Source organism: Apostichopus japonicus, chromosome 16 (genome assembly GCF_037975245.1).
Source record: "Apostichopus japonicus isolate 1M-3 chromosome 16, ASM3797524v1, whole genome shotgun sequence".
In the NCBI taxonomy this organism is placed as follows: Eukaryota; Metazoa; Echinodermata; class Holothuroidea; order Aspidochirotida; family Stichopodidae; genus Apostichopus; species Apostichopus japonicus.
In genome coordinates, this window is record NC_092576.1 from 4,388,413 (window position 1) to 4,411,439 (window position 23,027).

General features: G+C 37.9%; 2 protein-coding genes across 5 annotated transcripts; one reads left to right on the forward strand and one right to left on the reverse strand.

Annotated features, from left to right (window-relative positions):
* The first annotated feature begins 15 nt into the window (after positions 1-15).
* LOC139982184 (CWF19-like protein 1) lies at positions 16-17,145 on the forward strand. 4 transcript variants are annotated; one of them, XR_011798026.1, is made up of 15 exons: positions 16-172; positions 1,055-1,139; positions 1,883-1,967; positions 2,808-2,909; positions 3,954-4,162; positions 4,515-4,718; positions 5,774-5,887; positions 6,476-6,581; positions 7,417-7,496; positions 8,020-8,112; positions 9,340-9,456; positions 11,642-11,755; positions 13,716-13,813; positions 15,010-16,521; positions 16,557-17,145. XR_011798026.1 is itself a non-coding variant. In XM_071994773.1 (15 exons), the coding sequence occupies exons 1-14, from the start codon at positions 150-152 to the stop codon at positions 15,149-15,151; spliced, it is 1,572 nt and encodes a 523-aa protein (XP_071850874.1). In that variant the 5' UTR covers positions 16-149; the 3' UTR covers positions 15,152-15,179; positions 15,766-17,145. The 4 variants fall into 4 exon arrangements, 2 of the variants coding, with proteins under 2 accessions (XP_071850874.1, XP_071850872.1); XR_011798025.1 differs by having other exon boundaries at positions 15,010-16,399; positions 16,522-17,145; XM_071994773.1 differs by having other exon boundaries at positions 15,010-15,179; positions 15,766-17,145.
* Positions 17,146-18,756: 1,611 nt separating this feature from the next.
* On the reverse strand, positions 18,757-22,348 carry LOC139982188 (uncharacterized). Its single transcript, XM_071994778.1, has 3 exons — positions 22,134-22,348; positions 20,186-20,276; positions 18,757-18,952 (listed from the first exon to the last, which is right to left on the reverse strand). The coding sequence occupies exons 1-3, from the start codon at positions 22,161-22,163 to the stop codon at positions 18,807-18,809; spliced, it is 267 nt and encodes an 88-aa protein (XP_071850879.1). The 5' UTR covers positions 22,164-22,348; the 3' UTR covers positions 18,757-18,806.
* Between the last annotated feature and the right edge of the window lie 679 nt (positions 22,349-23,027).

Below are 23,027 nucleotides of genomic sequence, written 5' to 3' on the forward strand. Positions count from 1 at the left end.
TACACTACGCACTAACCGCGCACATTCTATCACACGGTACTGATTCCACTACATTCGATCATACTTCGTGTCTAGTCGATCCTGTTGCATGTCTCACTCTCATATTTCCATATCTGACCCAATTCAGATTTACAACATTCCTTAGAAAAATGGGAGATTCTGCATTAAAACTGTGAGGGTATATTATTTGTTAACAAATGTTTATGGTGATTGGTGATTATATCTTGCTTGTGTAAACTAGCGTCGGGACTAGGCTTAGTAAGTTTGGCCGAGGCTAGGCTAGAGGCTAATTCAGGCTAGGCCTAAGTTACACTATGCATCTAGTCCTTAGCTATGCCTAGCCGACATTACTAACATATATGGCTAAACAAAAAATCTTACGCCTATACGTAGAACTGGTTACGGTGTTACTGGTCTAATACAGTATACGGGCAATCGTGGATTGTACCTCAGTAATTTACCCTTTGAATATGATGTGCAACTGTGTGTTTTGACAAGCCCCTCATTTCTGAATCGGATGAATGGTTCAGGCCACTGAAAGTGAAACATAAATTAAACAGAACATTTGTATAAAGATTGACTTAAGAAAGTATTTGCATTATCTCTAGTAATATTATGTTAAAAAGAAAATTTGGACAGGTTATCTTAAGACAGTAGGCTCATTAGTATTATATAATTAGGCTGGCAAAAATAAATAAATGAGGTGGAAAACACACATATGGACATAGTACTGAGCTAATAAATTTCTTTGAAATCAACGCAAGCACTAATTGCCATACACCTGCTGTACAGACTTTGAGGGAATTTGTAGGACAAGCCTAGAATACCAAGTTTATATACTTCAAACGTTCAAGAAGATTATTTTTTTCTTCCAATTCCAATTCCTCATCCATTCAACTATTATTAGTATTACCATATTAGACTCCTTTCTTATTTCTATTGAAGTATGCCAAAGTTGGACAGAATTCATAATTAGAATTTAATAAAGTTAGTTCAGTTACAATTAGAGAAATTTATCTTCCCATTCACTGCATTTTCACCTTTTTCATTGAAGTCTCATCACAGGAGATGTAGATGGAAACTTTAAGCAGCTGTTCAAACGGGTCCAAAATGTAAACAAGAAAGCAGGACCATTTGAGGTAAGCTACTGTTTTGTATCTGATACTTAAACAAGTGTATTATATAAAGGTTCAATCTCTTTCCTTCTCAGCAAAGATTTTTATGTTTTAACTACGCTTTCTAAATTTCCCTGAAATCAGATGAATACTACATGCTCTAGACTAGCACTTATACTATGTACCCAAGCTGATTGGCAAATAACTTAACTCTTCCAAGAAAGAGTAGTCTAGCTACAGTAGTACCTGCCTGTCAATCTGCTGGGGAAATAAAGTTGACCATTTTGCCTTTTGACCAAGAATTAGAAAATCAAAGATAGATTCCATTTGGTAAAAGACTCAAAGCAGTGTGTCGTCTGGATTTGAATGGTGTCTCTTGACAGTTCGTTTAAAAGTGAATAAGGATGGATTCAGTACAATTGTGGGTCATTCTTTAATATACAGTATTGGGTTGTCTTTAGTGTCTTTATCATTTTGGTGATCATGCAACTGTTAAAACAGGCAAATGTATCATCAGCCTAATTAAGTCCATTCAATTCATCTTTATTAACTTTTTTATCATTTTGAAATTAAAAATTCTGCAGCATGTACATAAATGCAAATAATGAATTTGACAAAATTATTCAAACCATGGCTGTTTGAGGATTATTCAAGATACTGTTTCTAATCTGTATTGCAAATATTAATATTATTTCATGTTTTCTTGGTATTTGTGTGTGTTTTTTTTTTGTGTGTATTCTTATTTAATGAGTTAATTTCTCATCTAGATGTTGCTGTGTGTTGGCAGCTTTTTTTCGACTGATCCTGAGAAGATGGAAGTCTGGTCAAAGTATATGAATGGTGAAGAACAAGGTAAAAGAGCAAATGAATTAAACAATAACTGAACATTAATAATAATTAAAACATAAAATTATGACCATGGTTATATGCCTACAGTAGTTTTAATAACTCACAGTGTAACAGTTAAACATACTGTGTACAGTATAGAAGGAAGCTATGCCATCCCTAGTTTTAAAGATGTTTGTTCTTATACGGTCTCTCAGTCTTGGTGTACACTTTGACTGTATTTTGCTTTGTATTATTTTGTTTATACCATATCAATGTCATATATTCTGTATTACAGTTTCACTGTACATACAAACACATACAAACATACAAATACATACAAATACATATACAAATACAATATACAAATACAAAATACATACAAATACATATACCAATACAATATACAAATAGAAAATACATACAAATACAAATACAATATACAAATACAAAAATACATACAAATACATATACCAATACAATATACAAATAGAAAATACATACAAATACATATACAAATACAATATACAAATACAAAAATACATACAAATACATATACCAATACAATATACAAATAGAAAATACATACAAATACATATACAATATACAAATACAAAAATACATACCAATACATATACCAATACAATATACAAATAGAAAATACATACAAATACATATACAAATATACAATATACAAAAATACATACATACTGTAATACAATTATTAATGAAAGCAAAAGTATGTTTACAGTAGCTTATAGTGAATGCTTTTGGACACTATACTGCGGTGAGTGACATCCAGCCAGGATACTTAAATTGTAATTAAAAAAATCTTAAAGAGACTTATTTTTCTCTTCTTTCGTTCAGTTCCTCTTCCAACATATATCCTTGGGCCAACCATCTCAAATCACGTCCAGTTTTACAAAGACTTGAAAGGCTGTGAGCTATGTGAGAATGTTACATATCTGGGTGAGTTTACTGGTATTAAATCTAATTCTTTTCCAACCACCTTAATCAACAGCTGAAAATTAAAAATAAGAAAGTTTTTTTTATTGTTGCTATGGATAGACATCCTTCTACTTTGCAAACTAAGGTATATCCAGTCTTAACATCGTGTCATAGCATCACACACATTGAAACCTGACTTTGTACTACAATCGCAAGTAACAACTGAGATATATCCTGCCCTCAGATGTTGGTAATGCCCTAGGAACCATTTCTTTTTGAGATAGGCTAATTAGAAATCATTGCACATTACCTACAAGGTTACTTTCAATGTCCTAAATGCAACTCAAATTGTGACAAGGAAGGGATTTCAAGTGACATTACTGTACGTATTGTAACAAATTAGTGGCCCAAAACAAAAAGGGACTTCTTGTCGAGAAAGTCAATGCAATTCTCAAATATATGTTTATCACCGAGTGGTGTAGCAGTTGATGCAGATAAGCTTAAAACTGTTATTTTAGTTTGTCTGTTTGCCCTTTTTATTGGTTCATTGCTGGAAGCAAAGGATCATCTGCAGTCAGGTTGGCGAGTGTGTGACACTTGCTGTGTGTTTGTGTGCGTCTGTGACACTTTGTGTGTATGTGTGTGCGCCTGTGACATTTGCTTGGGTGTGCGATGACTCAACAACGGAGTGATGGATATTAGTCATACCTGTACCTGTTATGTAGATGTAGTACAGTGAGGTGTGCCTTATTGTTTTTCATACTGACCTTATGAATATTAATGAGGTAATGGGGTCAATCGTAAAAATTGTTACATTGCAATACCTCTTCAACAGTAAGTCAGATTGTAATTGTAAAAATTGTAACAACTCCCACCACCTTAAAATCAGATTATATCCAAAGTTGAAAACAGTCGTTGGTTTAATAATAGCTTGTTCATGTGGGCATGAATATAAGGATATTGTGTTATGACATACAACGCTTTAAATATATCACTAAGCAAGGAACCATAGTGCCGGTTAGGCTCTTGTTTGTTAACACTATCTATCCTTTTTTGTCATGGCAGGAAAGAAAGGTCTGTTTACGGGAACATCAGGCCTCAAAATAGCTTACTTGAGTGGTTTGGAAGGGGAATCACCGTCATCTCATCAGTTCACTAAATCCGACATTGATGCCTTGGGATTGCCCTTAGTTTCTAACTCTTCCTTCAAAGGAGTGGACATCCTCCTGACCTCACACTGGCCGAAAGGAGTGACAAAGTATGCCGTACCACAGGTAAGTAAAATCATTTGTGGACCTTCTAGTCTCTCTCCATCTGGATCAGAGTTAGGGGAGACAGGGAGGGGAGGTTAAACTTTAAGAGGAAAAGGCTTGAGCTATGGTTCAGTTCAATTTCAAATTAAAAGGACTATAAGGATGTTTGATTCATTAACTTAAATTACAAGTTAAAGTACTTTTTACAGATCTGTTCACCCTGCAGTGAATGTAGTTTTGTTAAATTTTGGGCTTGGTAAAAGAGATGTTGTACAACATTCCCTTCTTTTCATGTTTCAAAAAAATAGTATAAAAGATCTCTCTCCTTGAAATTGTAAGTTCTCTTAAATATTTATTTTCCCTCTTTGCTTAGGAGAGAATCAATGTAAACTCAACAGGATCATCCTTGATTGCAGACTTGGCCCTGGCTCTAAGACCTAGGTACCACTTTGCTGGCCAAGAGGGCCTTTACTACGAACGGCTTCCATACCGCAACCACAGGGTTCTGGCTGAAAATGCAAGACATGCGACCCGATTTGTTGGACTGGCAAAAGTTGGGAATGATACAAAGCTGAAGGTATGTAGGCAATATGATATATACAATTGCAAATCATCTCTTCTCTGTGATATTATCTGAATTTAATATGAAGTTACAGAAAGTTTACATCTAAGAGAAACTGTGAGTCAGAAGGAAGGGGAAAATAAAAGGAAGAGCCTCTTAATATCCCGAAGCAAGGGAAGCTAAGTCTGTGACTTCTGTTTGTAAATACAAACTAATCTGCACTAATAGCACTGAAATATGCAGATTCCCACCAATAGCCGCTAGAATGTACACATTGATGAAACAGATAAATATTCAGTAGAGCTTTATAGACCTGTATAGACAAAGTACCTCATATGCACCACTGGTCAAACTTAGTCACTGTAACAGTACAGTAGAAACTTTTGCTAACTAGCGCACAAACGTTTCCAAAAGATCTTCACATTTTACCTCCAAAATAATGTTTGAATAACTCAGTGGCAGGTCATTCTTCACTGTCACAAGTTTCCAACTTGTGACAGTTTTGGTTTGGCTATCACTGTGTGACAGTATTTAAAGCAGGGTTGTCCAACCTACGGCCCGCGGGCCACAGTCCGGCCCGCCGCCAGAGATGCTCTACGGTGTGAAATTTAGTGAGCAGATTTATTGATAACAATTTGAAGCTATATAATCAATCATGCGAACCTTCTGGGTCCAAAAACTGCATACAGGTCAGTTTATGTGACATTCTCTCAGCGGAGGGGAGGGGGGGGGCGGCTGGACTTTATTCATCTGTTTTATCAGGAAGGAAAATAAATCAGTGCGCTCCGCTAGCAGTGCTCACATTTTGTTGCCTTGGGCTTCGCGCAAAAAATCGAAAAAATCGAGGGTACGGTTCATGCGGCCCCCTCCTTCATCATAATCATTCCATGTGGCCCTCCTCTGCAAAAGGCTGGACAATCCTGATTTAAAGTATGACCCTTTAATCTACATTGTTGTTAGTTGTGTGTGTTTTTACACATTTAATAAATTGTTTGTTGTTTTTGTCTACTTCTCTTTTATAGTAAACTATTGTTTTGTTTCTGTTGTTGTTTTTTTCTTTCTCAAAACAGTCGTTATATGCCTTCAACATGGTGCCAATGTGCAGTATGACTGATGATGACTTGAACAAACAGCCAGAAGATGTCACTGAATGTCCCTACAGCTTCTCAGAAAAAGCCCAATCGGTACGCTGAAAACAAACTTTAACCACACCTTGGACAGGTTTTATACAATGGATGTCAGAAGATGTATAAAAATAATACTGACATGCAGGGATGTGCTCACACTGGGCGGCACCGGGCGGCTCTGCCCAGCAGTTCTGAGTGCCGCCCAGCACAAACAGTATTTTAAACATTTCTGCCAGGCACTTTTTTGATGATGATTTAACAAATTTTACCATAACCAAAATCTGGGAGAATACATGGCACAGAATAGAAAAAAAAAAACCACCTAAGCATACTTCATGTGCAAAATTTGTCCAGTGGGGAGGAGGAACCCCACCCATGAGATCCCTCCCCCTGGGTGTGGACCACACTACTGCACAATCTGCCCGGCACTCAAATATTCCTGAGCACATCCCTGGAGATGATGAAAATTTGTTGAGGGTACATCATAGCGGTTCATTTGTAATTGCATTAAGAGATCAACTCTTAATGTTTTGGGGGGACAGTGTGCGATATATCAGGAACACACTTAAGGTTAATTAAGTCTTCTCTGTTTAATATTATTTTTAACCATTAAATTTCCATTTTTTTTTTTTTTTTGTGTGTTAGGCTGACATGTCCAACCAGTATTTCTATTCAACAAATCAACAACACAAAGGTCAGAAGAGACAGAGTGACCAAGGTCAAGGTCAGAGGAAACAGCACAGAAGGCCTGGTAAGTATATTGACTTCAAATCCTCAAATCCGGAACATTTAAATGTTTCACTTTTGTGGTAGTAGACTGCGTAGTTTTGCACTAATTGATTGATAGTTACAGGAAAGGAATATTCTAGTGGCTGAAGTTGTTTGCTTAAAACTTATTGATTGGTAGTCACAGGAAAGGAATATTCTAGTGGCTGAAATTGTTTGCGTAACACTTATTGATTGATAGTTACAGGGAAGGAATATTCTAGTGGCTGAAGTTGTTTGCGTAACACCTATTGATTGATAGTTACAGGGAAGGAATATTCTAGTGGCTGAAGTTGTTTGCGTAACACTTATTGATTGGTAGTCACAGGGAAGGAATATTCCAGTGGCTGAAGTTGTTTGCTTAACACTTATAAATTGGTAATCACAGGGAAGGAATATTCCAGTGGCTGAAGTTGCTTGCTCCACATACAGCTTGTGATATAACAATGGTCAAATGAAGACGGATTTTTCATGGACTTCTGCATATCTTCATTATCCATACTTGATTTCAATGAGGTCAAGTTACTATATATATAGGGTGGCAAGACCTCCCGCACGATGCCGGACATGCCATTTCATATCCGTCATTAACTCTTGCCAGACCCATGTATATCCGGCGTTTCTAACAAAAATAATTTGAAGGAAAAAACTAAACAATCTTATATTCACAATTATGAAACTCTATCGCTACAGATATTTTAAAATTCTATTTGTACGATACGGTATGATACGGATAAAGAGTATACTGTACTGGTGTCAGCCATCTTTGATCTCGTCATTTATGGTTTTGCGGTTTCTTTGTCTATTTTTTTGGTTCATAGCACAACCGTCTGGTCCGTGTTGGTTCTGTTTGAGTAGTCCAGAGGTTGAGAAACACATGGTAGTCAGTGTAGGAACACATGTAAGTATGCTTGCTCTTTTAGACCCTACCAACTTTCTTCGTGTTTCTGGGAGAATCCTGGTCTTCAAAGCAATCTCACAATCTCCTGAAGTGACTTAACGTGAAAATCGATTGGACGTTAGATCTCAAAATTGGGATCAGAAATAGACAAAGGTATCATGTTTTTACCTGTGTCAGGAACATGTTGAAAATTCACTTTGTCTTGGTGCGACAAGGGTGTAAAATGCTCCTGCCATTGTGTACAGTGTTACTGGGTATTGCAAGGTTGGGCAGGATTGGGGTAGAGCTGGGTGAGGTGGGGTGGGGGGGGGGAGTTGTGACGTCTGAGGGGCTTTGGATTCTATCAGGTGGAAGCAATCTTTTCAGGTTCATTGCTTTTTCTCACTTTTCAAATCTTGTGAGTAAATGAACAATGAAATCCTGACGTTTAACAAACTTGAAAAATGCAAAGGTCTTGTAATTCTGTCGTCATTGGTTTCTTCTCCTGCAATATAACTTCTTTCCATTTTTGAAACCTATTCAGACATATGTTGCTATAGCAAAGGGAGGTCTCGTACCAGATCATGTGTTAATCCTACCAATAGGACACTACCAATCTACTGTAGAATTATCTCAGGTGAGTACCTTCTTCAACCATTTTGAGTCTGATTGGACCTCCGTGTTATCATTTACGTTAATAACTGCCACCACATTACACCTCCCATACCCTCTTGTCAGAGCAACATCACTAGATACACTCTCATACTGTACAAAATCACTCATTGATGCATAAAAAGAAATGGAATGTCATTTGCACATAATGGAATGCCATTTGTGTATCTTTGTACCAGACTTCCTATGAATCTGTTGATGTTTTGGTGTCTTGTTTGTAGTTTAATACTCACACAGGGGCAGTGGCAGAGCTAAGGGTATTGGTCAGGAGGGGCGAAAATGGTCTGTAGGGGCGCTTTCGACACTATCTAAGCAGAGCGCCACCACAGGTTGGCGCATAGCGTACAGAAATTTCTTTGAGTAAAGATACTCCCTAGATCGCCGGAAGTGACCCTTTCCGGGCCTGGCTAATTTGCAGATAAACGAAGAATAAATAGGTGTCATCACCAAATTACACCAACAAAATGTGACAAATGTCAATAGGTAGATGAGAGCGCAATCAAAAAGTCAATAATTGCGAATAAGTAAAAAGTGTTAAAGAGCTGAAAAGGGCGCCAGCAGTCCATATGAGTCCGTCAGGGGGGGCTTCCGCCCCCTGACTGTATGGACGCTCCGCCACTGCACAGGGGCACATGCCGAGGACCACCATACACCATCATATCTTAAGGTAGAGATTATAGCCATGTTACCATAGTGACTTCATTATGCAATGATCACAGAGTTAATATAAAGCAATGTTAATTGATGACCAACTGTCTCTAGTTTGGAGGATTAATATATGAAGAGTAATCAGCTGGTAACGACAATTTGAGAATTAGGATATGATGAGTCATCTGGTGATAACAATCAATTCTAGAATTGCTATGGACAACATCCTCTCCACCTCCAGCGAACTCAGTCAGCTAATGAACTGTGCACAAATCATATGCAATTATATATTGTTAGCAAAATGTGAACAATGATGTCAGATTGAGTGATAATGTTGCCATTTAACGATGGTGAATAACTATGTTTTGTCTAAGTAAATCATCAAAATTGAAACTATTTGCCACAAACGTGGTGGATGTTAAGAAGATATAAATCTGGTACATACGTACATTGCTCCAATCGACAGGTGAGAACCAAGAAAAGGAATTTGGTTGAAATTAGAGTAAAGAAATCTAATTATTCTTTCTTTCTTTTTGGCCCACAGGAGATAGTCTTAGAACTGGAGCAGTACAAATCGTCGTTGAAGAAATATTTCCGATCTGTTGGAAAGAACTGTGTCGTCTTTGAAAGGAACTTCAAAACGTCACATTTGCAGCTGCAGGTTTGTGAACTTTCAAGCTGTAATACATTTTATTATGTTATCTCATGAAAACCTAATATGAAAATGGAAATTTAATGAAATGCATCGGTTGGCTTCTGACTACTGTTCTTTTATTCGTTAAATCTTTTGTTTTATTTTTTTGACCCCACACCTGTTAGTTGTTCTCTTTGAATCATTACTTAGGTGGTGCCTGTTGATGATGTTGTAACAGACCTGTTAGTTGTTCTCTATGCATCATTACTTAGGTGGTGCCTGTTGATGATGTTGTAACATACCTGTTAGTTGTTCTCTTTGCATCATTACTTAGGTGGTGCCTGTTGATGATGTTGTAACAGACCTGCTAGTTGTTCTCTTTGCATCATTACTAAGGTGGTGCCTGTTGATGATGTTGTAACAGACCTGTTAGTTGTTCTCTTTGCATCATTACTAAGGTGGTGCCTGTTGATGATGTTGTAACAGACCTGTTAGTTGTTCTCTTTGCATCATTACTTAGGTGGTGCCTGTTGATGATGTTGTAACAGACCTGTTAGTTGTTCTCTATGCATCATTACTTAGGTGGTGCCTGTTGATGATGTTGTAACAGACCTGTTAGTTGTTCTCTATGCATCATTACTTAGGTGGTGCCTGTTGATGATGTTGTAACAGACCTGCTGTTAGTTGTTCTCTTTGCATCATTACTAAGGTGGTGCCTGTTGATGATGTTGTAACAGACCTGTTAGTTGTTCTCTTTGCATCATTACTTAGGTGGTGCCTGTTGATGATGTTGTAACAGACCTGTTAGTTGTTCTCTATGCATCATTACTTAGGTGGTGCCTGTTGATGATGTTGTAACAGACCTGTTAGTTGTTCTCTATGCATCATTACTTAGGTGGTGCCTGTTGATGATGTTGTAACAGACCTGCTGTTAGTTGTTCTCTTTGCATCATTACTTAGGTGGTGCCTGTTGATGATGTTGTAACAGACCTGTTAGTTGTTCTCTTTGCATCATTACTTAGGTGGTGCCTGTTGATGATGTTGTAACAGACCTGCTGTTAGTTGTTCTCTATGCATCATCACTTAGGTGGTGCCTGTTGATGATGTTGTAGCAGACCTGTTAGTTGTTCTCTTTGCATCATTACTTAGGTGGTGCCTGTTGATGATGTTGTAACAGACCTGTTAGTTGTTCTTTTTGCATCATTACTTAGGTGGTGCCTGTTGATGATGTTGTAACAGACCTGTTAGTTGTTCTCTTTGCATCATTACTTAGGTGGTGCCTGTTGATGATGTTGTAACAGACCTGTTAGTTGTTCTCTATGCATCATTACTTAGGTGGTGCCTGTTGATGATGTTGTAACAGACCTGTTAGTTGTTCTCTATGCATCATTACTTAGGTGGTGCCTGTTGATGATGTTGTAACAGACCTGCTGTTAGTTGTTCTCTTTGCATCATTACTAAGGTGGTGCCTGTTGATGATGTTGTAACAGACCTGTTAGTTGTTCTCTTTGCATCATTACTTAGGTGGTGCCTGTTGATGATGTTGTAACAGACCTGTTAGTTGTTCTCTATGCATCATTACTTAGGTGGTGCCTGTTGATGATGTTGTAACAGACCTGTTAGTTGTTCTCTATGCATCATTACTTAGGTGGTGCCTGTTGATGATGTTGTAACAGACCTGCTGTTAGTTGTTCTCTTTGCATCATTACTTAGGTGGTGCCTGTTGATGATGTTGTAACAGACCTGTTAGTTGTTCTCTTTGCATCATTACTTAGGTGGTGCCTGTTGATGATGTTGTAACAGACCTGCTGTTAGTTGTTCTCTATGCATCATCACTTAGGTGGTGCCTGTTGATGATGTTGTAGCAGACCTGTTAGTTGTTCTCTTTGCATCATTACTTAGGTGGTGCCTGTTGATGATGTTGTAACAGACCTGTTAGTTGTTCTTTTTGCATCATTACTTAGGTGGTGCCTGTTGATGATGTTGTAACAGACCTGTTAGTTGTTCTCTGTGCATCATTACTTAGGTGGTGCCTGTTGATGATGTTGTAACAGACCTGTTAGTTGTTCTCTTTGCATCATTACTTAGGTGGTGCCTGTTGATGATGTTGTAACAGACCTGTTAGTTGTTCTCTGTGCATCATTACTTAGGTGGTGCCTGTTGATGATGTTGTAACAGACCTGTTAGTTGTTCTCTATGCATCATTACTTAGGTGGTGCCTGTTGATGATGTTGTAACAGAGGACATTCTAGAAGAGTTTCAGAGATTGGCTGATGAACATAACATAGAATTGAACCAGATTCCTAGTCTCAGCGACCTCAAACAGGTTTGTAATATTAAGCATAATATATATTGGTTTTTGTAGTACTGTGACACTGGAAAACATACCAGCCATGGCCCACTAGGTACTGTGACACTGGTTCACATACCAGCCATGGCCCAGTAGGTACTGTGACATGGGTAACCCTACCAGCCATGACCCACTAGGAACTGTGACACTGGTACACCTACAAGCCATGGCCCACTAGGTACTGTGACACGGGTAACCCTACCAGCCATGGACCACTAGGTACTGTGAAACTGGTACACCTACCAGCCATGGCCCACTAGGTACTGTGACACAGGTAACCCTACCAGCCATGGCCCAGTAGGTACTGTGACAATGGTGAAAGTACTTGGTAGACTGAATGAAGGGTTACCATATATCTATGGTTGAAATGTGGAACACCACACATCACGGGGGAGGGATCTAAGAAGAAAACTGTTTTGTTAGTTTTGGAAGAATTTTTTTGACTTTTTAGAAGGCCTAACACCAAAATTGTTTAAAATAGTGAGCTTGACTTGGAAGAACTTCCAAAATATGTTTCAAAAGGTCTCTTCTTCAGTAATTACAAAGATTTTTTGTATATATACTACTATTGATCACCTTGTTGTACTGGACCTTAAATATATAGGACCAGTGTGACATTGCCCTCTATTAATGTCTGCTGTGTCTGGAGAGCCCCCTCTTTATCTGAGTTGTCTCGTGCAAAACTACACTCCAGCGCGCCGTCTAAGGTCTGGTACAAAGTTATTACTGGTATCACACCCGGTATCCACAAAATCATACGGCCAACCCTTTCCTTTCAATATGCTTCGGCTTTTCTATGTAATAGTCTCCCAGAACATGTCAAATGTGCTCAATATGTTAATAACTTTAAAACTGTACTCAAGACTCATGTTTTCACGGTTGTAGTGTATTATATTTTGTGTACTTGTTTGTTTTGTGTACAGTGCATCGAGACTCTGCTGTATGTTGTTCTTCATAAGAACTTTTTTATTATTATGATTATTATGATTATTATGATTATGATTATTATTATTATTATTATTATTATTATTATGATTATTATTATTATTATTAGTATTATTATTATTATGATTATTATTTTTATTATTATTATTATTATGATTATTATTATGATTATTATTATTATTATGATTATTATTATGATTATTATTATTATTATTATTATTATTTTTATTTTTATTATTTTTATTATTATTATTATGATTATGATTATTATTATTATTATTATTATTATTATTATTATTATTATTATTATTATTATTATTATGATTATTATTATTATTATTATTATTATTAGTATTATTAGTATTATGATTATTATGATTATTATTATTATTATTATGATTATTATTATTATTATTATTATTATTATTATTATTATTATTATTATTATGATTATTATTATGATTATTATTATGATTATTATGATTATTATGATTATTATTATTATTATTATTATTATTATTATTATTATGATTATTATCATTATTATCATTATTATGATTATTATTATTATTATTATTATAATATGTTAATATTATAGATCTTTGGTCAAAGTGACATTCAGACACCAATAGTGGCATTTCTACAATGATCAGAACCCATTTTGTCATCCTTTTAGTCAGATGTGGTATTTCTTTGGTTGGCCCCTTGGTTGAATGTAAACTATGTAACAACAATGTTACCAAATGTAAATATCATCTGCAAGTTCTCCTCATTCCCTCTTACACAAACATACAACATTTGGGGGGGGGGGGGGGGGGGGTTAACATCATTTTATTTATTTCATTCATGTAAAGAAAGAGTAAAGGTTGGAAATTTCAAGCCCAGTTTGGTTCCATAGAATAAATGTGTTAATCATGAATGTTGTAGCGTCACATATATTAATCACTCTAAATCCAATTGACAGAGGTTCACTTCTCCTTGTACCCAACAGATCATCTCTGTCGGCGCTCCTTATTTTTACGTCGAGTTGGACAGCGGAGAGAAGCTCCTTCATCGGGTGAAGAAATTTTTCCCATTGCAGTTTGGCAGGTATTTGTCAATCAATCAATAGTCATAAGCCAAATTGGCCAGTTGACCTCCCCGAAGATTATAAACAATCTTAGGTTTGTAACCTTTTATAATGTTAATCCGGTGCCTGCCATCTTCGAGTAGCTGGGCTGCAGAATGGCCGGACCAATTGGTTAAATTGTCAATCCATCGTAAATGCGGTCGGCCTGGCTTACGTTTGTAACCACAGGGTAGCCCACAGAATACAGCACATGTAAGGCCTCCACAATGTACATGTAAGGCCTCCACAACGTACATGTAAGGCCTCCACAACGTACTGCATACAGGTATTTGTGCTCACATATAATACCAATTTGCAGATCTTTCCTTCCTTTTAACCCTTCCATTTTGAACCAAAAAAAAACAAGCTGTATTGACATGGATTCCACTGTCACCGAGGCAGACCTCGAGTTCTTCAATTGTAACAGGACCAGGTTGTGGCTAACTGGCTACAGAGCAAATTCAATAAACCGCACCGTTTTGGTCGTGGATCACTCGATTGATTTGAGTTTATGTCTCACAATATTTCATGGAGAGGACAAACTGAAAGATGCAAAATAGTTTTGAAGAGAACAAGAGAATTGAGAACAACAAAACAGATGAACAGCACTGAGCAAATGTCCCATTACCCTAATGGAGGGCGGGATGGGTGGGGGAATGGGTATGTGTTAAAATAGCACTCCACAAGTAATAAATCTGCTACCTTTAAGCGATGTTTGCCGTTTCTAATCCATTTAACGAAGAATATCATATGGTAGGTAAAAGGTTGAATTTCTATGGTCCATTGCCAACTTTACTACTAAGGCACATTATCTAGCCATTCGGTGAATGTTAATCTCAAATGTAGCACTAATAGTCTGCTTGAAATTCGAATGGGGGGGCGAATGGGGCGACCGCATATTTTTTTTTTATGATATCGCTAGTAATTTCAAAATAGAAAATGCTTAGATGCAACTTACAAGGCCTGGGAAGTGCCATTTCCTGCGATCTGGGAGGCATTTTCTGCCAAAATTTTCTAGTACGCTTCGTGCCAACTCATGGTGGCGCTACGCTTAGATAGTTTGCCTACAAGCTTTGCAACTCCCTTGGCAAATTCCTCGCTACCCGCCAATGTATTTTCATTCCTTTTTTCAGGTATTACTGTAACATTTTTCTATTTTTTTTCATTCTTTTTTCAGGGAGGTTCTTGCAGGGAGGGCGCTCTTGAATATGCCGGACCGAGTAGACTGGAAGAATTGTAAGAGCAGTAAAGAAGACGAAAAGAATATGGCCGATGAATTCAGATCAAGGTTTAAAAAGTTTGACCCAAATGCGATGTAGAATTAGTGGAGGCGCACATGATAGTAACATAATGCAGGGTTCTGCCAAGGGTGGATTGAGTGCCGGCAGGACTATCTAAGCTGAGCGTACAAGAAAATTTTGGGTTTTGGAAACCCCCAGATGGCCGGAAACGGCCCTTCCCGAGTATTCTGAGCCACATGTAGACAGCTTTGAAATGAGATCTCATGTCTGGAATTTTTCATAATTAATGAAAAAAGTTAGGTGGTGCCTATTAAATAAATCATTCAGGCTGAGATGATAATTTTAGATGGACAGTTATTTACGACAGTTATGATATACACACTGAGCGACTAACGCTGCTTCTCATGTATCGAGTAGTGAATACAAAATCTGAGTGTAATTTCATGTACAAATAAACAGTAAACTAGTGAATAACTCCGATCAACTGCGCGATATCATGCAGTGAACCTGCGAACAGCGTTTATTACTGCAGTGTTACTGTACGTTCGACCCTCCGGCTATGGAGCTGTTTTTTGGAGTTCCTATCGAAAATAAGTGCCGGTCGGAAAAGTCACTCCGGCAGATTGTGGCGGTCGGTAGTTCAGCGTGCTGGTCGGGCCCGACCGGCGCCGACCGGCAGCGGCAGAACCCTGATAATGTATCTGACCAGGCTATTCAGGCATACATCCCCAAGTGAGCATCATTGTCTTGGCAAAGGCAAACATACCTCAAGGAACATAAGCAGGAGTCTCCCCCCCCCAAAAAAAAAAGTATATGTATGTTCATGGAGGAATAAAGGATATTTTGTACTTACAGAGTAACATGAGAGCAGGGGGGTGGGGGTGGGGATGGAGTGAACTCTCTTCCACCCTTATTTTTCATCTTTTTTTTCATTGAAGGTTCTCTGTTATGGACCGGTGTAGAGAGGATTGGAAAGGAAGTAATTTTATTAACTTATTTTTTTAACTTTCCAAACTATATCTAGCTACTGATTTTATACAGTTCATTAAACATTCTATACTGAGCCAAACTGGTTACTGGCATGAGAAGTGATATTTTATTTTGTTATCCTAAGTTGATTTGTATGCTTAGGATTACTCAGTGGTGTCATAACTAAATCTAAAAACTGAATCTTGTAGACATTGATATATCTTCATGCTAAAGAAGACTGTCACAGCACAAGCTCTATTTGGCGTATGTTTTAGATCAACTCCCATTGGTATTAGTATGGGGTACAAGGCTGTAAACACAGGTCTGGTAGTATGGGGTACAAGGCGGTGAGCACAGGTTTGGTAGTATGGGGTACAAGGCTGTACGCACAGGTTTATGTACAATTCCCCTTGGCTTTAGTATGGAGTACAAGACTGTAAGTACAGGTTTGGTAATAGGGTAAAAGGCTGTAAACACAGGTCTGTTAGTATGGGGTACAAGGCTGTAAGCACAGGTATGGTAGTATGGGGTACAAGGCTGTAAGCACAGGTATGGTAGTATGAGGTTCAAGGCTCTAAGCACTGCTATGGGTAGAAATTCCCTTGGTATGAGTACACGTTACAAAGCTCTAAGCACCAGTATCTTATTCCCCTCAATTTCAGTACAGATACAAGGCTCTCAAGAGCACAAGTACTCAAAATAACTGAATGGCTACACCTCCATATTTGAGAGTACAAGTACAGGTAACTATGCTGGAATCCAAATGCAGACTCACTACAGTACAAGTACAGGTAACTATGCTGGAATCCAAATACAGACTCACTACTGTACAAGTTCAAGTAACTATGCTGTTATCCAAGTACAGACTCACTACAGTACAAGTACAGGTCACTATGCTGGAATCCCAAGTTGAGACTCACTACAATACAAGGACACATTTTGTGAAATGCTGTAACTGTTGTGTACTGAGGGTTTTGCTTACAATCACTATACTAACTTTTTTGTTTTTTTTAAGTTTATTGACCTATTATCATCAACTGAATGAATGAATGAATGTACATTGTTTTTAATGAATGAATTTTTAATAAACTTGTGTTACTATGGTTGCCCTATTCAGTAAGTTATACTCTATGAACATGTCCTCCTGGTGTCTTGCATTTGAGGGAGTTCCTGAAGCCCCTGTGCCCATCTCCCCTTTTATCATGCCCATACCAAATATTCCCCTATTCTCATCTAAGTATTCCCATACCACATACCAGTTATTCCCCTGGCCTGTACCAAGGATAACACATCCCCATATCAAATATTCCCATAGCCCAGACCAAGTATTGCCATAGTCCATAACAATAAGTCACAGAGCCATAGCAAGTACTCCACTTCCCCTATACAAAGGACTCCACTTCCCCCATACAAAGGACTCCACTTCCCCCATACAAAGGACTCCACTTCCCCTATACAAAGGACTCCACTTCCCCATACCAAGTATTCCCATAGCCCATACATGTTATTCCCCTTGCCTGTACCAAGGATTACACATCCCCATATCAAATATTCCCATAGCCCATACCAAGTATTGCCATAGTCCATAACAAGTCACGAAGCCATAGCAAGTACTCCACTTACCCCATACAAAGGACTCCACTTCCCCCATACAAAGGACTCCACTTCCCCTATACAAAGGACTCCACTTCCCCATACCAAGTATTCCCATAGCCCATACATGTTATTCCCCTTGCCTGTACCAAGAATTACACATCCCCATATCAAATATTCCCATAGCCCATACCAAGTATTGCCATAGTCCATAACAAGTCACAGAGCCATAGCAAGTATTCCACTTCCCCCATACAAAGGACTCCACTTCCCCCGTACAAAGGACTCCACTTCCCCTGTACAAAGGACTCCACTTCCATACCAAGTATTCCCATAGCCCATACATGTTATTCCCCTTGCCTGTACCAAGGATTACACATCCCCATATCAAATATTCCCATAGCCCATACCAAGTATTGCCATAGTCCATAATAATAAGTCACAGAGCCATAGCAGGTACTCCACTTCCCCTATACAAAGGACTCCACTTCCCCCATACAAAGGACTCCACTTCCCCTGTACAAAGGACTCCACTTCCATACCAAGTATTCCCATAGCCCATACATGTTATTCCCCTTGCCTGTACCAAGGATAACACATCCCCATATCAAATATTCCCATAGCCCATACCAAGTATTGCCATAGTCCATAACAATAAGTCACAGAGCCATAGCAAGTACTCCACTTCCCCTATACAAAGGACTCCACTTCCCCCATACAAAGGACTCCACTTCCCCATACCAAGTTATTCCACTTCCCTGTTTCAAGTATTCCCTGTAGCAAGTCAAAACCAGAAAGAGTGTCTGATGCACATGGCCCTTGAGCCGGGATCTGGGTTATCTTTTTCTTTAGAGGGGCCTTAAACAAAGTGTCATTAAAGAAATACATTAAAAACAAAAGGAAAACAAGTTAAATATGGTGTGTTTTCTCTATTAAATTATACTCTCAAATTCGTATTTCAAATGTAACCAGTTATGTATTCTCTCATCATAAGGAATTGAATCTTTCCCATCCTTTCCCTGTCTGAAATTAGCACTTGCCAGTCATAACATACAGGTTTTCCAAGATGGGTGGACAGCAACAGGAAGGCTCCAAAACCTGCAAAGTTTTACAAAATAAAGTTGTTTTTTTTTTCCATGGAGCTGCCACTTTGCTTTGATAGTCTTTGGTATTATTTAGCGACCGGCTGCGCTATCCTGTGTTTCGCCATGTCTGATTCTATATCGTAAAAAGAGAATTCACTGTATTCATAGTACTCTGGGACCTGGTAGGTCTTCCCTGAAGAAGCAGAGTCACTTGAAGGGGGAGGCTTCTTATCTGATGACAAAAGAACACAAAGCAAGGATTTCATCACAAAGTATAATTAACTTCAATAATAGACCACAAACATTTGCAGTCTTCTTCAACATTATGTGTTGCTTTTCTATCTCACAAATTTCTTTCTTTGCTTTTCCCAAACTACTGCAAATGTCAAACAGGGAACACAACCACTTTCAGCATTTTTTTTCAGGCCTGCATGCTCAGTTTGTTTTAAATGAACTGATGCTTGACTATGTCTTACATTGTTGATTATATGATCCATGGAATTACATACTCCATGAATTACATATTGATAACAGCTTACTTCATTGTCATAGTAACATCTACTACTTTCATCTTCAAGTAAGTTATCTGTGGATATTTTTTGTGTTATGTTCACTCAAATATCGTTTCACAAATAATTTTTTTTTTTTTTAAACTACTGCATAAAGCATTGCACATCAACTCCCTGATCCTTACAAGCCATAAGAATGCTCCATTAAAGATTTAAGTGGACATCTTTAACTTACAGTTAACATTTAGACGATAAGGACATCCTGTCCGACTCCTACCCATTAAAATACTCAGAATTTTTTTTTTTTTTAACTACTGCATAAAGCATTGCACATCAACTCCCTGATCCTTACAAGCCATAAGAATGCTCCATTAAAGATTTAAGTGGACATCTTTAACTTACAGTTAACATTAAGACGATTTAAGGACATCCTGTCCGACTCCTACCCCATTAAAATACTGAGAATTGTATTTTCTTCATTTTCCTTCTAAACAATTCTACAGTTACAAGTTATTGTACACATACAGTAGCTAACCAACTTACAATTTCCTCCAACATATACAGAGTTCTATGGATGGCCTTTCTAAGATAAGAATCAATATCTACTTTACAACATTTTTCGATTACGAGGAAGAACAAATATCACTGTTAGTAAGTTTCAATATCCCTGATGTTGACTTCATTTACATTGTTCATTGTAAGCTGCTCTTTAAAACAAATTCTTTTGAAGGAATCATGAGGATCCTTTACAAAGTGGTGGACATGTTATGAATCCTTTGTTAGCAATTCAATTTCCAGCTATTTCAAAACCTTGTGACATTATGAAAATTATGTGCAAGTATTATAAGGCCCATCCATCCTTACTTTCCAATCCCACCACCCTCCCCCCACGTTCCCAACTTTCACCCCCCCCCACCCTTCCAACCCATAGATCTCCAGTGAAAGAAATATATTACCAGTTGACTTTGCTGTGGTAGGAGCAGGTTCTTTAGATGTTAATCCTCTCACAAGAATTTGAGCCATAGGTGAAATGGATGGACTTTGAACCTAAGACAGAAAATAGTGAATGACATATAAACTGAATGGGTTAGGAATGGATACTGCAGATACCTAGAAAAGCTGCACTCACTTACCCACTACAGTACAGGAGTGTTAAACTGTACTGTAGAGAGCTATTTAAATACATTGAATGACAGTAACATCAGGATATTCTCACAATCTGCCTTAATCTCAACTCTACTAAAGAGGATACTATTCACTGCTACATTAAAGTCAATTGCAAGAACAATGAATTTTATAAATTGAGAAAATGGTTCCGATACATAATTTAAGTTTGCATTTTCAGGATATTTTTCGTAACAATTCCGAAAGATGATGAAGCATGTAAACATCTACTTGTGCAGTAATGATCAAAAGAGCTGAATATAATGTGTAAAAGTAAGTTGGCCTGACGTTTCGATCCTAGCAAGATCTTCTTCATAGGTTAACCCGTCTGTATTCTGTACGTGTTTTTGTCCCTTCTGTTACTGTTACTTGTCATTTAGCCTTTGAAGAAGATCCTGCTAGGATCGAAACGTCTGGCCAACTTACTTTTACACATTCTCCTACACAGGCTCTCTAGTGTATAAGCAGTTTGCTAACAGTTATATTTTATTTTTATTTGAGCTGAATATACCAATGCATTTCCTATCCTCTGTCAGCTACCAAGAAAAGAAGTGTAGCAATGGTTGAATATTGCCTACTATGTATTTCACAAAGTGCAAAATCATCAACATAATTTAATTAGTGAGATGTTTTACCTACATAAGTAATGGCAAAATCCAACAGAACTATGGGACAAAGTAAAGTGCTACGTTGTTTTCGTAGTGTAAAATCTACCTCTGCAAAGACACATTCTGCACAGTAGCATGGTGGGCTCATAATTGATGCACTTAAGGATTTGATCAACGATGTCTATCAAGGAAAAAACCAAATCACTCAACTGTATGTGTTTTTCATATGTGTAGTTCCTCAGAAATGTTATGATCTCAAAATATTTAAGGTTCTGTGCTTATGCACCGTACAATTGAGCAGAATTTGACCACAAAATGTCTGCCGTGTCAAGTTCTTTCATACCCCTAAATTGACACATCTTTCGATAAGCTAACTGTACTATAGGCCTTAGTATACATCCATTGACTTCAGATGCTGATTGTTATGCTCTGAGCCTCTAAGCTCAGACAGGTCAGGTCCCAGAGAGAGGTTTTATCATACTGAGGTATTTTTGGTTTCTATTAGGGTGAAAGATTTCCAAATGCAAAAAAAAATGTGCAAAACTGGGGGGAAGGTGTTAAAAGCTTAAAAAATACCACAATTTGGTCAGCAAATAGCTGAAATGAATTCAAACTCATGAAATATGTAATTCTACTTGACTGCAAAAAGTTTAGGTGGCCTGCTGTATCGTTGCTAGTAATAATTGAAGATGCGTCAATTACGGGGGTGCGTCAATTATGAAGCTTTTACTATACAGTAGGCTTATATTTTTCCTGAGAAATTGTACCAAGCGTTAACTTCCAGAGATTGCCCACAATTTAATTAATGCTTCGTGGAAATAAAATTGTATATATCTGCAGAGACGTAACGGAATGTTATATGTTACATATAGACTGGCCTATTATTATTCACTGACTATGGATTAAAATACATTAGCGTTGCAGTATACTCTATAGGCTGGTTAGGCTTCACAGTATATTTACTGAAGGATAGTGTCGCAAAACCAGTACTTGTGAATAACCTTCGAGACAACTTAGTTACAGTGCAGAACTCTGTAAGAACGGACAGAAAAGGTGGTTCACATTGCTTATGTCTCATATTTTCACAGGGGAAAAATAAAATCATATTCCTTCAAGTGGTTTGGAAACCTACCAAGCCCATACTCTTTCGGAATAAAGCCATCTCGGCGGTTGTATTTTATGTGTTTATATCCAGGCAAAAATTAGTAGAAAGAGCTAAAAGACATAAATAGTCAAGGTTGACCCAGCGTTTTGTATCGGCAATTACATGTTACTCTACAGTAAGACTGGCAAATCGACGAGCGTCTCATATCACGCCGTTAGTGTCATATACATCTCCTTTCAACGCACTCGTGATACGCACTCGTGATTTTGACGTAATATCGTCATGATTACACGGTCACGATCTCTGTGTAAAGCGACCTGGCTGAGATTGGATCTGTTAATCAGTTTGGTCGGTTCCCAAGTTCTAGCTTGTGGGACTTTTCTTATAAAGTATCTCCTCGCGTCTCAGTAACTTCTTGGACGTCTTATTCAGGTCTTCCATGCAAAATCAGGCTCGTTCAAAGCCGATCGATCGGTAGAACTGTTTCTGCTGTAAAAAATACACCCGTAAAGCAATCCTTCCTGAAATTTCCTGTCCTTGTGTTCCAACTAAGTGCAATATTTCTCTATCGATGGTTTCTGCGCCAAAACTGCTTTGAGGCGATGCTGCTACCATCTTACCTATGTAAGCCAATCTACGTGAAAGTAGATCCTACTTTACCTACGATTGGGGTCAGCAAAAGATCCTTAGTTTATTGACCCCAAATTTGGATTGAAACGCGTGACTCGCAAACAATGGAGAGGTGCTGTAATAGAAGTAAGATATAACTGTGAAACTTGAAAAATAAGGGGTTAATCAACGGTCTAGCGTGCGTTACTCACAGGATTAATGCACGATCGGGGGATAATGCAAGCGATGCACGAGGGCGGAGCCCGAGTGCATCCAGCGATAGCATTAACACCCGGAGTGAAACTGTTGAAA

What these genes read in the sequence shown, in the direction of transcription:
- LOC139982184 (XM_071994771.1), top strand. Translation starts at nt 150, where the DNA reads ATGGGAGATTCTGCATTAAAACT. An exon ending in TATGAATGGTGAAGAACAAG is followed by an intron (nt 1,968 to 2,807) that starts GTAAAAGAGCAA and finishes TCTTTCGTTCAG; the next exon opens with TTCCTCTTCCAACATATATC. An exon ending in GGAATGATACAAAGCTGAAG is followed by an intron (nt 4,719 to 5,773) that starts GTATGTAGGCAA and finishes TTCTCAAAACAG; the next exon opens with TCGTTATATGCCTTCAACAT.
- LOC139982188 (XM_071994778.1), bottom strand. Translation starts at nt 22,163, where the DNA reads ATGGCTTTATTCCGAAAGAGTATGGGCTTG. An exon ending in TCCGAAAGAGTATGGGCTTG is followed by an intron (nt 20,277 to 22,133) that starts GTAGGTTTCCAA and finishes TTTCTGTCTTAG; the next exon opens with GTTCAAAGTCCATCCATTTC. An exon ending in TACCACAGCAAAGTCAACTG is followed by an intron (nt 18,953 to 20,185) that starts GTAATATATTTC and finishes TTTTGTCATCAG; the next exon opens with ATAAGAAGCCTCCCCCTTCA.